Source organism: Argopecten irradians, chromosome 5 (assembly GCF_041381155.1).
Source record: "Argopecten irradians isolate NY chromosome 5, Ai_NY, whole genome shotgun sequence".
NCBI classification, from domain to species: domain Eukaryota; kingdom Metazoa; phylum Mollusca; class Bivalvia; order Pectinida; family Pectinidae; genus Argopecten; species Argopecten irradians.
The window spans coordinates 438818-458061 of NC_091138.1; the positions used below are offsets into that span (position 1 = coordinate 438818).

The following is a 19244-nucleotide window of genomic DNA, read 5'->3' on the forward strand; positions in this document are numbered from 1 at the left end:
CAACCTCTAGGGCTGTAATCCACACAAAACTCCTGATGGATGGATCTGACCTTTCAGACCTCTGGATTACCACAGTCATTCAGAACTAAAGCTTTTGAGGTGTCTGTTAACAAATCCACCCAATATCTGCTGTGATTCCTAATAAATCCCAATACTGCTGTTTTACAATCAGATCTTATTCTAGAAACTAAGCTCCTTCAAGGTTTATTGTTGACTTTATAGCAGTTTGTTAGGTGTACAAGTTGACATGTCTGATAATTCAAATGAAACTTTGGATACAAGACTTCATCAACCCTCTGCATTGGTCCATGTATGTCCAAAACTTTGTGGTAGGGGATAACTAGAATCTAAAAATGATTTGATGTACTTGCATGCTAAGGTCAAATTAAGGGTCTTAAACGTTTAGGAAATCCAGGAATCTTGGAGAAATTTGTTAGTTCCTGAAAGTTTAAGTGATAAACATAATCGTTACAGTGTTTCTAATTTTCTAGAAAATTGCCTTATCACAAGTATTCCATATGTAAAATAGTGGCTGCCTTGGATTTCTCTGATCAATATTTTCTGAAGAATTTTAATTAAGTACCTATTTGTATTCCTGTACTGTTACGAGGATTCAAAGCTCCTCTCCCATGCTAACACTTTACACTTATTGTGTAGATTTGTCTCAAGCTATTTACCAGGGTCTGATATGGGAAATCTACCAATCTCTGCTATTTGGATTATAAACTTACATTGACGTAAATGCTAATACTATGTATAAGTATGTGTGCCCTCACTCCCCACAATGAAATTCAAACATAAAACTGTAGGAGTTCATTGCCTTTTGCCCTTTTTACGTTATATGATCCGTGTGTTTTATGAATCGATGAATTATACATGATGCTTTTTCCAACACTAAAACCATTCAGTCTTGTTTAATTGTTAGAAACCATTGTGGAAGGTGGCGGGTCTAGTTTTCTTTAAGTTCTGTGAAACTTTGATGGTCTGGAGACACATCTGATACCCCAAAGCAAATTACATGTAGATTTAGGATATACAGTCAAACCTCGATGTATCGAAGTTCAAGGGACCGACAGAAAAACTTCGAAACATCGAGACTTCGAATTATTCATGGTTGGAATTAAACCGAGTTTTTTTTACCATTACCAACTGTGGTAGTTGTGTACATGTCGTCTCCGTTCCGTACACTTTATAAACATTCTATTAAACACAAAAAAACCGAAGTATGTAATAAATCACGTGTATTGCTATCGTAAGCAATATATTATAAACAAGACTTACGTGTACTAGGCCTAACCCATATGTACATACATGTGGTGCCTATTGAAGCGATGGTTAATATTACGGAATAAATATAAAAACGAAAACACGTTGTAAAAACGAAACTAAAAAGGAGGAACCGAAAGCGCTACAACACCTACAAAAATACTTCGATTTAAAATGATCGATTTGCTCCAGTATTTATGCCTATGTTTTGGAATGTAACAATTTTGAGTATGAGTTACTATATTATGTGGCACGCTATTTACCATTCCGTAAATTCTACAAACCGCTACCAATGGCGGCGGCGATCATCAAACTCGACTAATAGTATCTTTGTCGTACTAATGATTTTAATAACGACGTAGCTTGTAAAAACAAAGCACCTGGTATCGGCCTGATCAGTGATATTAATAACTTGATGATATCAAGTAAGTAACACAAGCTGTCATAATCCCTATTGTCTGGCGAAGGGCCGTCGCGAGAGAGGTGTGACAGCACGCCGCGGGGCATCGGCGAACACCTGATCGGTACAGGTGAATTTTATTTGAATCATCGAGTGTCAGTTACCTATGATTCTATAACAAATGGCCCATGAAAAAAGTTCGATACATTGAGAACTTCGATTCATAAAACTTCGATTCATACATGGGTTTGTTAGTAATGTTATAAAGTGAATAAATTCGGGACCAAGCAAAAAGTTTGATACAGCGAGAAATTTGATTCATCGAAGTTCGAATCATCGAGGTTTGACTGTACAGTAATCTTTATGTCTGCTTTTATGTCTATCAGTCTGTCCTTCTCTTTATTTCTTTCTTTCTTTTTTTCTTTCTTTCTTTCTTTCTTTCTTTCTTTCTTCAATGGCCAATAACTCATAGCCTTTGGATTAATTCTGCTCAAACTTTTTCAATTGGTCAAAATTATCAATTTAAATAATTGTTACCATGGAAACATAATGGAGGCTTCTAATGGGTTTGAATTGATGCTTTAATTAATGAAATCACATTGAACCTTTAGTAAGTCTATTTTAAAACTTAGATAATCCTCATATTTTTGCATGTTGTACCAGACTATATAATGATCCTGTCTAAAGCCTAAAAAGAGAATTCTATAAATAAGGGTTTATTTTATTGGATAATTGGCACACTGAAAGCGTAAAGCAATGAATTTTGATTGAAATTAATTCAATTACACATGCTATGATATCAGATATACATGATGTTCTACCCTCAGGTATATCAGGACTACCTATAATTACCTTCAAATTATAATTTCAAAATTTAATGTGATTGAGAGTATACAAATCTTTCAATATTGCCTAACTTATTATGTCAACTAAACTCAAGACATCATGAAATTCTTCATGTTTTCACAATGTTTGTTGGTACAAGTGTGTTTTACCTTTACTTTACCTGTAAATATCCTACTTGTATCTCACCTATTGGTATCTGACCTGTAGATATCCAACCTGTATCATACCTGTGGACATCTTACCTGTATCTCATTTGTAGATATCTTACCTGAATCTCACCTGTAGGTATCTTACCTGTATCTCACCCGTAAACATCTTACTTGTACTTTAACTGTAGATATCTTACCTTAAACTCACCTGTAAGTATCTTACCTGTACTTCACTTGTTGATATCTTACCTTATCTCACATGTAAATATCTTATCTGTACTTTACCTATAGATATCTTACCTGTATCTCAGCTGTAAATATCTCACCTGTACTTTACCTGAAGATATCTTACCTCTAATTCACCTGTAGATATCTTACCTGTATCTCTCCTGTAGATATCTTACCTTGTCTCACCTTTAGATATCTTACCTGTATCTCATCTGTTAATATCTAATCAGTACTTCACCTGTAGATATCTTACCTGAATATCTCCTGCAGATATCTTACCTCTAATTCACATGTACAGTACATATATTACCTTATCTCTCCTTTAGATATCTTACATGTACTTCACCTGTAGATATCTTACCTGTTCTTCACCTGTAGATATCTTACCTGTATCTCACATGAAGATATATTACCTGTATCTCACCTATAGATATTGTTAATGTATCTTACCTGTACATATCTTACCTGTATCTTACCTATAGACATATTACCCATACTACACCTGTAGATATCTTACCTGTATCTTACATGTAGATATCTGACATGTACTTCACCTGTAGATATCTTACCTGTATCTCACATGTACATATCTTAACTGTATCTTACCTATAGACATATTACTCATACTTCACCTTTAGACATTTTACCTTTATCTCACTTTTAGATATCGCACCTGTAGATATCTTACATGTACTTCACCTGTAGATATCTTACCTGTATCTCACATGTACATATCTTACATGTATCTCACATGTACATATCTTACCTGTATCTCACATGTACATATCTTATCTGTATCTCACATGTACATACCTTACCTGTATCTCACATGTACATATCTTACCTGTATCTCACATGTACATATCTTACATGTATCTCACATGTACATATCTTATCTGTATCTCACATGTACATACCTTACCTGTATCTCACATGTACATATCTTATCTGTATCGCACCTGTAGATATCTTACATGTACTTCACCTGTAGATATCTTACCTGTATCTCACATGTACATATCTTAACTGTATCTCACATGTACATATCTTACCTGTATCTCACATGTACATATCTTATCTGTATCTCACATGTACATACCTTACCTGTATCTCACATGTACATATCTTACCTGTATCTCACATGTACATATCTTACATGTATCTCACATGTACATATCTTATCTGTATCTCACATGTACATACCTTACCTGTATCTCACATGTACATATCTTATCTGTATCTCACATGTACATACCTTACCTGTATCTCACATGTACATATCTTACATGTATCTCACATGTACATATCTTACATGTATCTCACATGTACATATCTTACCTGTATCTCACATGTACATATCTAACATGTATCTCACATGTACATATCTTACATGTATCTCATGTGTACATGTCTTACCTGTATCTTACCTAGACATATTACTCATACTTCACCTGTAGATATTTTACCTGTATCTCACTTTTAGATATCTCACCTGTAGATATCTTACCTGTAGATATCTTACCTGTAGATATCCTACCTGTTGGTATTCCAGCTGTAGACATATCACTTCTGTTTGTCTTAACTTTATGTAAGTTATATGCTGTTTAATCATCCGATTTTATGTGTGAAAATTCACTTGTTTATGTAGGAGATTTTGCACTGAATACTGAATGTTTGGTCATGTTGTCTATTGTATGGGTAGAAGAGAGAAAGTGTGTATTTATTTAGTTATAAATGGTAGTACAGCGAACCACTGGTGAGTTCAGGTAGCGCTGATTTATATATAGCTCCATAAATTTGGTGTATCTGGGTATAGGGGTGTATTCATCCTATGTATACAGTGTGGACGTTCGTTATTTATGTACTTCTGTGATAAGTCAATCTTAGTCACCAGTGATCAAAGAATAATCAGGTCGCAGGAATCGGCAGGTATGTTAATTTCTGAACAAAAAACCAAGATTTACCTCAGAATGAGGTCATGATAGGGTAATTAATACACAGAAGGAGATTTGATTACGAAACAAGCTTAGACATGGACAGACTATCTGACTGCATTTACCAAAACACGATATGGTGTGGCCACAAACACATGTTGATGCCATTGTTGTTGACACACAATAGCTTTTGACTTAAGCTTTGTTATGTACTAATCACATATTCCAGATGTGAGCAGTGGGTCGTGTGGGGACATATACACACATGTTGTGGTAGGGACACAGGAAATAGTGTGAGCACATGTAAAGGAAATATTGTTCATGGGATTAGAGGAGTTGTGCCTGGGGACAATTACTGATCTGGCCTCCCTAAGGTTGGAGAACACACCTCAGTACAATCTACAGCTAGCCCTCCACCATGAGGTAAGATTTCAGACCCATGCAGCTACCAGATTCCTGTGCTACACACAGTAGGTTGAGATTAGAAAGGTAATCCTTTAATCACTACTAATGTTATTCTTTCTGGCTATAGGCACTGACAAATAAACACTTGTATTACTGGTGATCTAACAATACCAGCCCCAACAAATCTATAGATGTAAGGGGACAGTGTGGTGTGGGGCTGTATAGTATAATTGTCCTGGCCCCTCCACAGCAAGGTCCCCTACTCTTCTATAGATGTAAAGGGGACAGTGTGGTGTGGGGCTGTATAGTATAATTGTCCTGGCCCCTCCACACCAATGTCCCCTACTCTTCTATAGATGTACAGGGGACAGTGTGGTGTGGGGCTGTATAGTATAATTGTCCTGGCCCCTCCACAGCAAGGTCCCCTACTCTTCTATAGATGTACAGGGGACAGTGTGGTGTGGTGCCGTATGGTATAATTGTCCTGGCCCCTCCACAGCAATGTCCCCTACTCTTCTTTATATGTAAAGGGGACAGTGTGGTGTGGGGCTGTATAGTATCATTGTCCTGGCCCCTCCACACCGATGTCCCCTACTCTTCTATAGATGTAAGGGGACAGTGTGGTGTGGTGCTGTATGGTATAATTGTCCTGGCCCCTCCACAGCAATGTCCCCTACTCTTCTATAGATGTAAAGGGGACAGTGTGGTGTGGGGCTGTATAGTATAATTGTCCTGGCCCCTCCACACCGATGTCCCCTACTCTTCTATAGATGTACAGGGGACAGTGTGGTGTGGGGCTGTATAGTATAATTGTCCTGGCCCCTCCACAGCAAGGTCCTCTACTCTTCTATAGATGTACAGGGGACAGTGTGGTGTGGTGCCGTATGGTATAATTGTCCTGGCCCCTCCACAGCAATGTCCCCTACTCTTCTTTATATGTAAAGGGGACAGTGTGATGTGGGGCTGTATAGTATCATTGTCCTGGCCCCTCCACACCGATGTCCCCTACTCTTCTATAGATGTACAGGGGACAGTGTGGTGTGGTGCTGTATGGTGTAATTGTCCTGTCCCCTCCACAACGATGTCCCCTACTCTTCTTTAGATGTAAAGGGGACTGTGTGGTGTGGGGCTGTATAGTATAATTGTCCTGTCCCCTCCACAACGATGTCCCCTACTCTTCTATAGATGTACAGGGGACAGTGTGGTGTGGTGCTGTATGGTATAATTGTCATGGCCCCTCCACAGCAATGTCCCCTACTCTTCTTTAGATGTACAGGGGACAGTGTGATGTGGTGCTGTATGGTATAATTGTCCTGGCCCCTCCACACCGATGTCCCCTACTCTTCTATAGATGTAAAGGGGACAGTGTGGTGTGGTGCTGTATGGTATAATTGTCCTGGCCCCTCCACAACGATGTCCCCTACTCTTCTATAGATGTACAGGGGACAGTGTGGTGTGGTGCTGTATGGTATAATTGTCCTGGCCCCTCCACAGCAAGGTCCCCTACTCTTCTATAGATGTACAGGGGACAGTGTGGTGTGGTGCTGTATAGTATAATTGTCCTGGCCCCTCCACAGCAATGTCCCCTACTCTTCTATAGATGGACAGGGGACAGTGTGGTGTGGTGCTGTATGGTATAATTGTCCTGTCCCCTCCACAACGATGTCCCCTACTCTTCTTTAGATGTACAGGGGACAGTGTGGTGTGGTGCTGTATGGTATAATTGTCCTGGCCCCTCCACAACGATGTCCCCTACTCTTCTATAGATGTACAGGGGACAGTGTGGTGTGGTGCTGTATAGTATAATTGTCCTGGCCCCTCCACAGCAAGGTCCCCTACTCTTCTATAGATGTACAGGGGACAGTGTGGTGTGGTGCTGTATGGTATAATTGTCCTGTCCCCTCCACAACGATGTCCCCTACTCTTCTTTAGATGTACAGGGGACAGTGTGGTGTGGTGCTGTATGGTATAATTGTCCTGTCCCCTCCACAACGATGTCCCCTACTCTTCTTTAGATGTACAGGGGACAGTGTGGTGTGGTGCTGTATGGTATAATTGTCCTGGCCCCTCCACAACGATGTCCCCTACTCTTCTATAGATGTACAGGGGACAGTGTGGTGTGGGGCTGTATAGTATAATTGTCCTGGCCCCTCCACAGCAAGGTCCCCTACTCTTCTATAGATGTACAGGGGACAGTGTGGTGTGGTGCTGTATAGTATAATTGTCCTGGCCCCTCCAAAGCAATGTCCCCTACTCTTCTATAGATGTACAGGGGACAGTGTGACATTGTTTTCCTTATATTTTGTGACAGTGTTTATTGTGTGATATTGTTTTCCTTATTTTGTGACATTATTTATTTTGAGACATTGTTTATTTTATGACATTGTTTATTTTGTGACATTGTTTATTTTGTGACATTGCTTATTTTTTAACATTGTTTATTTGAGACATTGTTTATTTTGAGACATTGTTTATTTTGAGACATTAATTATTTTGTGACATTGTTTTTTTTTTGAGACATTGTTTTTTTTGCGACATTGTTTATTTTGTGACATTGTTTATTTTGTGACATTGTTTATTTTGTGACATTGTTTATTTTGAGACATTGTTTATTTTGTGACATTGTTTATTTTGAGACATTGTTTATTTTGAGACATTTTGTACTGTTGTTATCCAGGTCTGTATTGAACTGATTCAGCAGCTGATTACATATGTTTTGTCTCACAGTACCAGTGATCTTTACATTGACAGTGTCCTCTCAGCCATTTCATATTACAAACCCTGTGTCAACAAAAAGCTTCCCCAAAGATATGTGGGCGTGCAGCAGTGACTTCCTATAACACATGATACTATTGACTCAATCAATTGAAACTGTAATACACTAGTGTAATACAGAATTTCTCAGCTTTATAGGTTGTGGATGCAACACATCATCGTTTGTAAAATGTATATGTACCTGTGTTTCATATAACTATTATTATGTCAAGTACATCAGGTTACTTGGTGATTAGGACATATGTTATGTACACAGAGTCTAATTCTGATTTTACTTGGTGATTAGGATATATGTTATGTACACGGAGTCTAATTCTGATTTTACTTGGTGATAAGGACATATGTTATGTACACAGAGTCTAATTCTGATTTTACTTGGTGATAAGGACATATGTTATGTACACAGGGTCTAATTCTGATTTTACTTGGTGATTAGGACATATGTTATGTACACAGAGTCTAATTCTGATTTTACTTGGTGATAAGGACATATGTTATGTACACAGAGTCTAATTCTGATTTTACTTGGTGATTAGGACATATGTTATGTACACAGAGTCTAATTCTGATTTTACTTGGTGATTAGGACATATGTTATGTACACGGAGTCTAATTCTGATTTTACTTGGTGATTAGGACATATGTTATGTACACAGAGTCTAATTCTGATTTTACTTGGTGATTAGGACATATGTTATGTACACAGAGTCTAATTCTGATTTTACTTGGTGATTAGGACATATGTTATGTACACAGAGTCTAATTCTGATTTTACTTGGTGATTAGGACATATGTTATGTACACAGAGTCTAATTCTGATTTTACTTGGTGATTAGGACATATGTTATGTACACAGAGTCTAATTCTGATTTTACTTGGTGATTAGGACATATGTTATGTACACAGAGTCTAATTCTGATTTTACTTGGTGATTAGGACATATGTTATGTACACAGAGTCTAATTCTGATTTTACTTGGTGATTAGGACATATGTTATGTACACAGAGTCTAATTCTGATTTTACTTGGTGATTAGGACATATGTTATGTACACAGAGTCTAATTCTGATTTTACTTGGTGATTAGGACATATGTTATGTACACAGAGTCTAATTCTGATTTTACTTGGTGATAAGGACATATGTTATGTACACAGAGTCTAATTCTGATTTTACTTGGTGATTAGGACATATGTTATGTACACAGAGTCTGATTCTGATTTTACTTGGTGATTAGGACATATGTTATGTACACAGAGTCTAATTCTGATTTTACTTGGTGATTAGGACATATGTTATGTACACAGAGTCTAATTCTGATTTTCTTGACAACTTAATTATTATGTGGTGTTTACCAAGTTTTTGATATTGAGGATTTATATCTTGTTTAACAGTGTGGCCCTACAGACTCCTGTCTGGGGATTAATACACTGCTAATCTCTCAAAATGTTATTTAATGAGGTCACTTTTATGCACACTCAAGGTTGTATGTAAATATTGTATAGTTATCGAGTTATAAGTGAATTATAGCACCCAAGTGAAGCAAAGCCAACTCCTGATTAACAAGAAATCATACAATAACTGACTAACTGTATGCTAAGGTTGGAAGTAGGCTGTCAAGTGGAGGTAATGAAATTTCATAACTTAAATATCATTTCAATAGTCACTTCTCTCAAGGTCCTATAGTGGACATCAGAGTGATGTAAGAGCTAGGTGTCAGGCCTGCTATAGTGGACATTAAGATCAGTATGATGTAAGAGCTAGGTGTCAGGCCTTGTATAGTGGACATTGAGATCAGAGTGATGTAAGAGCTAGGTACCAGGTCTTGTATAGTGGACATTGAGATCAGAGTGATGTAAGAGCTAGGTGTCAGGCCTCGTATAGTGGACATTGAGATCAGAGTGATGTAAGAGCTTGGTGTCAGGCCTTGTATAGTGGACATTGAGATCAGAGTGATGTAAGAGCTAGGTGTCAGGCCTTGTATAGTGGACATTGAGATCAGAGTGATGTAAGAGCTAGGTGTCAGGCCTTGTATAGTGGACATTGAGATCACAGTGATGTAAGAGCTAGGTGTCAGGCCTGTATAGTGGACATTGAGATCAGAGTGATGTAAGAGCTAGGTGTCAGGCCTTGTATAGTGGACATTGAGATCAGAGTGATGTAAGAGCTAGGTGTCAGGCCTTGTATAGTGGACATTGAGATCAGAGTGATGTAAGAGCTAGGTGTCAGGCCTTGTATAGTGGACATTGAGATCAGAGTGATGTAAAGCTAGGTGTCAGGCCTTGTATAGTGGACATTGAGATCAGAGTGATGTAAGAGCTAGGTGTCAGGCCTTGTATAGTGGACATTGAGATCAGAGTGATGTAAGAGCTAGGTGTATATGGACATTGAGATCAGAGTGATGTAAGAGCTAGGTGTCAGGCCTTGTATAGTGGACATTGAGATCAGAGTGATGTAAGAGCTAGGTGTCAGGCCTTGTATAGTGGACATTGAGATCAGAGTGATGTAAGAGCTAGGTGTCAGGCCTTGTATAGTGGACATTGAGATCAGAGTGATGTAAGAGCTAGGTGTCAGGCCTTGTATAGTGGACATTGAGATCAGAGTGATGTAAGAGCTAGGTGTCAGGCCTCGTATAATGGACATTGAGATCAGAGTGATGTAAGAGCTAGGTGTCAGGCCTCGTATAGTGGACATTGAGATCAGAGTGATGTAAAAGCTTGGTGTCAGGCTTTGTATAGTGGACATTGAGATCAGAGTGATGTAAGATCTAGGTGCCAGGCCTCGTGTAATGGACATTGAGATCACAATGATGTAAGAGCTAGGTGCCAGGCCTTGTATAGTGGACATTGAGATCAGAGTGATGTAAGAGCTAGGTGTCAGGCCTTGTATGGTGGACATTGAGATCAGAGTGATGTAAGAGCTAGGTGTCAGGCCTCGTATAGTGGACATTGATATCATAGTGATATAAGAGCTAGGTGTCAGGCCTCGTATAGTGGACATTGAGATCAGAGTGATGTAAGAGCTAGGTGTCAGGCCTCGTATAGTGGACATTGAGATCAGAGTGATGTAAGAGCTAGGTGTCAGGCCTTGTATAGTGGACATTGAGATCAGAGTGATGTAAGAGCTAGGTGTCAGGCCTTGTATAGTGGACATTGAGATCAGAGTGATGTAAGAGCTAGGTGTCAGGCCTTGTATAGTGGACATTGAGATCAGAGTGATGTAAGAGCTAGGTGTCAGGCCTGTATAGTGGACATTGAGATCAGAGTGATGTAAGAGCTAGGTGTCAGGCCTTGTATAGTGGACATTGAGATCAGAGTGATGTAAGAGCTAGGTGTCAGGCCTGTATAGTGGACATTGAGATCAGAGTGATGTAAGAGCTAGGTGTCAGGCCTTGTATAGTGGACATTTGAGATCAGAGTGATGTAAGAGCTAGGTGTCAGGCCTTATATAGTGGACATTGAGATCAGAGTGATGTAAGAGCTAGGTGTCAGGCCTTGTATAGTGGACATTGAGATCAGAGTGATGTAAGAGCTAGGTGTCAGGCCTTGTATAGTGGACATTGAGATCAGAGTGATGTAAGAGCTAGGTGTCAGGCCTTGTATAGTGGACATTGAGATCAGAGTGATGTAAGAGCTAGGTGTCAGGCCTTGTATAGTGGACATTGAGATCAGAGTGATGTAAGAGCTAGGTGTCAGGCCTTGTATAGTGGACATTGAGATCAGAGTGATGTAAGAGCTAGGTGTCAGGCCTTGTATAGTGGACATTGAGATCAGAGTGATGTAAGAGCTAGGTGTCAGGCCTCTATAGTGGACATTGAGATCAGAGTGATGTAAGAGCTAGGTGTCAGGCCTTATATAGTGGACATTGAGATCAGAGTGATGTAAGAGCTAGGTGTCAGGCCTTGTATAGTGGACATTGAGATCAGAGTGATGTAAGAGCTAGGTGTCAGGCCTTATATAGTGGACATTGAGATCAGAGTGATGTAAGAGCTAGGTGTCAGGCCTCGTGTATAGTGGACATTGAGATCAGAGTGATGTAAGAGCTAGGTGTCAGGCCTTGTATAGTGGACATTGAGATCAGAGTGATGTAAGAGCTAGGTGTCAGGCCTTGTATAGTGGACATTGAGATCAGAGTGATGTAAGAGCTAGGTGTCAGGCCTTGTATAGTGGACATTGAGATCAGAGTGATGTAAGAGCTAGGTGTCAGGCCTCGTATAGTGGACATTGAGATCAGAGTGATGTAAGAGCTAGGTGTCAGGCCTCGTATAGTGGACATTGAGATCAGAGTGATGTAAGAGCTAGGTGTCAGGCCTTATATAGTGGACATTGAGATCAGAGTGATGTAAGAGCTAGGTGTCAGGCCTTGTATAGTGGACATTGAGATCAGAGTGATGTAAGAGCTAGGTGTCAGGCCTTATATAGTGGACATTGAGATCAGAGTGATGTAAGAGCTAGGTGTCAGGCCTTGTATAGTGGACATTGAGATCAGAGTGATGTAAGAGCTAGGTGTCAGGCCTCGTATAGTGGACATTGAGATCAGAGTGATGTAAGAGCTAGGTGTCAGGCCCTTGTATAGTGGACATTGAGATCAGAGTGATGTAAGAGCTAGGTGTCAGGCCTTGTATAGTGGACATTGAGATCAGAGTGATGTAAGAGCTAGGTGTCAGGCCTTGTATAGTGGACATTGAGATCAGAGTGATGTAAGAGCTAGGTGTCAGGCCTGTATAGTGGACATTGAGATCAGAGTGATGTAAGAGCTAGGTGTCAGGCCTTGTATAGTGGACATTGAGATCAGAGTGATGTAAGAGCTAGGTGTCAGGCCTTGTATAGTGGACATTGAGATCAGAGTGATGTAAGAGCTAGGTGTCAGGCCTCGTATAGTGGACATTGAGATCAGAGTGATGTAAGAGCTAGGTGTCAGGCCTTCGTATAATGGACATTGAGATCAGAGTGATGTAAGAGCTAGGTGTCAGGCCTTGTATAGTGGACATTGAGATCAGAGTGATGTAAGAGCTAGGTGTCAGGCCTTGTATAGTGGACATTGAGATCAGAGTGATGTAAGAGCTAGGTGTCAGGCCTCGTATAGTGGACATTGAGATCAGAGTGATGTAAGAGCTAGGTGTCAGGCCTCGTATAGTGGACATTGAGATCAGAGTGATGTAAGAGCTAGGTGTCAGGCCTTGTAAAGTGGACATTGAGATCAGAGTGATGTAAGAGCTAGGTGTCAGGCCTTGTATAGTGGACATTGAGATCAGAGTGATGTAAGAGCTAGGTGTCAGGCCTTGTATAGTGGACATTGAGATCAGAGTGATGTAAGAGCTAGGTGTCAGGCCTTGTATAGTGGACATTGAGATGAGAGTGATGTAAGAGCTAGGTGTCAGGCCTTGTATAGTGGACATTGAGATCAGAGTGATGTAAGAGCTAGGTGTCAGGCCTTGTATAGTGGACATTGAGATCAGAGTGATGTAAGAGCTAGGTGTCAGGCCTCGTATAATGGACATTGAGATCAGAGTGATGTAAGAGCTAGGTGTCAGGCCTCGTATAGTGGACATTGAGATCAGAGTGATGTAAGAGCTAGGTGTCAGGCCTTGTATAATGGACATTGAGATCAGAGTGATGTAAGAGCTAGGTGTCAGGCCTCTTGTATAGTGGACATTGAGATCAGAGTGATGTAAGAGCTAGGTGTCAGGCCTTGTATAGTGGACATTGAGATCAGAGTGATGTAAGAGCTAGGTGTCAGGCCTTGTATAGTGGACATTGAGATCAGAGTGATGTAAGAGCTAGGTGTCAGGCCTTGTATAGTGGACATTGAGATCAGAGTATGATGTAAGTGCTAGGTGTCAGGCCTGTATAGTGGACATTGAGATCAGAGTGATGTAAGTAGCTAGGTGTCAGGCCTCGTATAGTGGACATATAGATCAGAGTCATGTAAGACTATACCTGGTGTGTATCTATATGTGTGTCAGATACACATAGACTATACCTAGTGTTTATCTATATGTGTGTCAGATACACATAGAATACCTATGTTTATCATAGGGTCAATACATATAGACTATACCTAGTGTTGTATCTATATGTGTGTCAGATACACATAGACTATACCTAGTGTTATATCTATATGTGTGTCAGATACACATAGACTATACCTAGTGTTATATCTATATGTGTGTCAGATACACATAGACTATACCTAGTGTTGTATCTATATGTGTGTCAGATACACATAGACTATACCTAGGTTTGTATCTATATGTGTGTCAGATACACATAGACTATACCTAGTGTTGTATCTATATGTGTGTCAGATACACATAGACTATACCTAGTGTTGTATCTATATGTGTGTCAGATACACATAGACTATACCTAGTGTTGTATCTATATGTGTGTCAGATACACATAGACTATACCTAGTGTTATATCTATATGTGTGTCAGATACACATAGACTATACCTAGTGTTGTATCTATATGTGTGTCAGATACACATAGACTATACCTAGTGTTATATCTATATGTGTGTCAGATACACATAGACTATACCTAGTGTTGTATCTATATGTGTGTCAGATACACATAGACTATACCTAGTGTTATATCTATATGTGTGTCAGATACACATAGACTATACCTAGTGTTGTATCTATATGTGTGTCAGATACACATAGACTATACCTAGTGTTATATCTATATGTGTGTCAGATACACATAGACTATACCTAGTGTTGTATCTATATGTGTGTCAGATACACATAGACTATACCTAGTGTTGTATCTATATGTGTGTCAGATACACATAGACTATACCTAGTGTTGTTATATCTATATGTGTGTCAGATACACATAGACTATACCTAGTGTTGTATCTATATGTGTGTCAGATATACACATTTAGACTATACCTAGTGTTGTATCTATATGTGTGTCAGATACACATAGACTATACCTAGTGTGTTATATCTATATGTGTGTCAGATACACATAGACTATACCTAGTGTTATATCTATATGTGTGTCAGATACACATAGACTATACCTAGTGTTGTATCTATATGTGTGTCAGATACACATAGACTATACCTAGTGGTGTATCTATATGTGTGTCAGATACACATAGACTATACCTAGTGTTATATCTATATGTGTGTCAGATACACATAGACTATACCTAGTGTTGTATCTATATGTGTGTCAGATACACATAGACTATACCTAGTGTTGTATCTATATGTGTGTCAGATACACATAGACTATACCTAGTGTTGTATCTATATGTGTGTCAGATACACATAGACTATACCTAGTGTTGTATCTATATGTGTGTCAGATACACATAGACTATACCTAGTGTTATATCTATATGTGTGTCAGATACACATAGACTATACCTAGTGTTGTATCTATATGTGTGTCAGATACACATAGACTATACCTAGGTTTGTATCTATATGTGTGTCAGATACACATAGACTATACCTAGTGTTATATCTATATGTGTGTCAGATACACATAGACTATACCTAGTGTGTTATATCTATATGTGTGTCAGATACACATAGACTATACCTAGTGTTGTATCTATATGTGTGTCAGATACACATAGACTATACCTAGTGTTATATCTATATGTGTGTCAGATACACATAGACTATACCTAGTGTTGTATCTATATGTGTGTCAGATACACATAGACTATACCTAGTGTTATATCTATATGTGTGTCAGATACACATAGACTATACCTAGTGTTGTATCTATATGTGTGTCAGATACACATAGACTATACCTAGTGTTGTATCTATAGATACACTAGTGTCAGTATATCTATATGTGTGTCAGATACATAGACTATACCTAGTGTTATATCTATATGTGTGTGTCAGATACACATAGACTATACCTAGTGTTATATCTATATGTGTGTCAGATACACATAGACTATACCTAGTGTTTATCTATGTGTGTCAGATACACATAGACTATACCTAGTGTTGTATCTATATGTGTGTCAGATACACATAGACTATACCTAGTGTTATATCTATATGTGTGTCAGATACACATAGACTATACCTAGTGTTATATCTATATGTGTGTCAGATACACATAGACTATACCTAGTGTTATATCTATATATGTGTGTCAGATACACATAGACTATACCTAGTGTTATATCTATATGTGTGTCAGATACACATAGACTATACCTAGTGTTATATCTATATGTGTGTCAGATACACATAGACTATACCTAGTGTTATATCTATATGTGTGTCAGATACACATAGACTATACCTAGTGTTATATCTATATGTGTGTCAGATACACATAGACTATACCTAGTGTTGTATCTATATGTGTGTCAGATACACATAGACTATACCTAGTGTTATATCTATATGTGTGTCAGATACACATAGACTATACCTAGTGTTATATCTATATGTGGTGTCAGATACACATAGACTATACCTAGTGTTGTATCTATATGTGTGTCAGATACACATAGACTATACCTAGGTTTGTATCTATATGTGTGTCAGATACACATAGACTATACCTAGTGTTATATCTATATGTGTGTCAGATACACATAGACTATACCTAGTGTTATATCTATATGTGTGTCAGATACACATAGACTATACCTAGTGTTATATCTATATGTGTGTCAGATACACATAGACTATACCTAGTGTTATATCTATATGTGTGTCAGATACACATAGACTATACCTAGTGTTATATCTATATGTGTGTCAGATACACATAGACTATACCTAGTGTTATATCTATATGTGTGTCAGATACACATAGACACATAGACTATACCTAGTGTTATATCTATATGTGTGTGTCAGATACACATAGACACATAGACTATACCTAGTGTTATATCTATATGTGTGTCAGATACACATAGACTATACCTAGTGTTATATCTATATGTGTGTCAGATACACATAGACTATACCTAGTGTTGTATCTATATGTGTGTCAGATACACATAGACTATACCTAGTGTTGTATCTATATGTGTGTCAGATACACATAGACTATACCTAGTGTTATATCTATATGTGTGTCAGATACACATAGACTATACCTAGTGTTATATCTATATGTGTGTCAGATACACATAGACTATACCTAGTGTTATATCTATATGTGTGTCAGATACACATAGACTATACCTAGTGTTGTATCTATATGTGTGTCAGATACACATAGACTACACCTAGTCAGATACACATAGACTATACCTAGTGTTATATCTATATGTGTGTCAGATACACATAGACTATACCTAGTGTTATATCTATATGTGTGTCAGATACACATAGACCATTACCTTCTACCTCTGTGGAATGTAATATCAGTGAATTATCTCTGATCCAGGCTTCATTGCCAAACCTTTCCTTGTGTGCTAATACTAATTAGTAGGTATCAAGTTTGGTCACAGAGAGGTAACCAGACAGTGGGACAGGTAAATGTTGTATCCAGATTTCAATAATAAGGTATGAATTGGCTAAGGAAATGGGTGGAGCTTCATAGGTACATGGTGTATGTCGCTACTGTCATTTGTCTGCATCCAGAATAGAAATCTGGCCTGTTTTACTTCGCTGTGTCTAAAGTCGACAGCTGCCTCTGGCAACTCAAGGTTATCCTTATAATGAGAATCTGAGGAAAGAGATTAAGGGAAGATAACTCTGTGGATTCAGGTATCAAGGATGATAACCATAGATTCAGTTGTTGTTAATGGAGATAATTTTGTGGATTTGAGTGTTAATACAATTAAGGGAAGTGATTCTGGTGATTCAGTGGTCAAGGAAGATAACTGTTTATTCAGGTTTTAAGGGTGGTAACAAAATAATCCATTCCAACCTCAAGTTTTCAGTTTTTAAATTATTATCTTTTTCATTTTTTCCTATCCTTGTAAGAGAATTTTATTGTCAGTTACTCTAAGATAATTAAGTTCTGATCCACCTCTGATATATGCCTAGTTTAAGGTATAATATTGATCAAAAGAAACTTATCTTTAATTACCAATCTCTGTCATAAAAAGTACTTATATAAATCGATAGCCTGCCAGATCTTGAACAGTGCTGGGAGAACTTTAAATAACAATATTATGTAATGCATTGTTTCAAATATCAAAGGGAGAGAACTCACAAATGTCCTCTATTTGCTGTATTAAGTTCCATTTATTATATTTATATTTATAATAGTTAGACAAAAATCATTATGATAACCATTGAATCAAAGTTAGACCAGATTTTAGAAGACATTATAACCCTATGACAACTCTAATACGATATAATGCATTATGATTAATCTGCAAAGGGAGATAACCCTGACAAAGTTGTATAACTACTACGTGATTGATGTGATGAGAGTCCGGATTACATTGACAAAAGAGGTCAGTACGGGTCAGCGGTTTACACAATGTACCTGCTGGTTACCCAGCCAATCCTGTCACAGTCTTTGGTGTATTAGACAACTTAATTAGAATAATGGTTAATTTGAACAACGGTTGATTACCAGTGTTTACAAACAATATCTGTAATCTATTGCTCCATATGTTTGATCAGCAGATAAAACCTTAGGCTTATACTACAAATGTATAAAGTCATTTATATAGAGTACATGGCAGTAATATAGAATACAGAGCAGTTACAAAAGGTATATATGCAATAGTATAACAGTTAACTAAGTGTCATAGTATAACAGTTCAATAGTTGATATAGTATAACAGTTCACTAGTTGATATAGTATACCAGTTCAATAGTTGATATAGTATAACAGTTCACTAGTTGATATAGTATAACAGTTTAATAGTTGATATAGTATAACAGTTCACTAGTTGATATAGTATAACAGTTCACTAGTTGATATAGTATAACAGTTCACTAGTTGATATAGTATAATAGTTCACTAGTTGTTATAGTATAACAGTTCACTAGTTGATATAGTATAACAGTTCACTAAGTGTCATAGTATAACAGTTCAATATTTGATATAGTATAACAGTTTAATAGTTGATATAGTATAACAATTCAATAGTTGATATAGTATAACAGTTCACTAGTTGATATAGTATAACAGTTCACTAGTTGATATAGTATAACAGTTCACTAGTTGATATAGTATAACAGTTCACTAGTTGATATAGTATAACAACAGTTCACTAGTTGATATAGTATAACAGTTCACTAGTTGTTATAGTATAACAGTTCACTA

At 37.9% G+C, this 19244-nt stretch overlaps 3 protein-coding genes across 6 annotated transcripts in view; 1 reads left to right on the forward strand and 2 right to left on the reverse strand.

Moving 5' to 3' along the window:
• The window catches only part of LOC138322602 (G protein-activated inward rectifier potassium channel 3-like), a 121746-nt gene that overhangs the window by 44076 nt on the left and 58426 nt on the right, over nt 1–19244 (forward strand). For 2 of the 4 annotated variants that reach the window (XM_069266572.1, XM_069266570.1), the window contains exon 1: nt 4925–5246. The exons of 1 other annotated variant lie outside the window; for it this stretch is intronic. The gene's annotated coding sequence lies outside the window, so the exon portion shown is untranslated. Of the gene's footprint in view, nt 1–4704; nt 4819–4924; nt 5247–19244 lie in introns of those variants that run through there. One more of the 4 variants, XM_069266571.1, reaches the window with a different exon arrangement.
• On the reverse strand, nt 10373–11206 carry LOC138324182 (uncharacterized). The gene has a single exon (XM_069269262.1). The coding sequence runs from the start codon at nt 11204–11206 to the stop codon at nt 10373–10375; it is 834 nt and encodes a 277-aa protein (XP_069125363.1).
• Nucleotides 12912–13604, reverse strand: LOC138324183 (uncharacterized). The gene has a single exon (XM_069269263.1). The coding sequence runs from the start codon at nt 13602–13604 to the stop codon at nt 12912–12914; it is 693 nt and encodes a 230-aa protein (XP_069125364.1).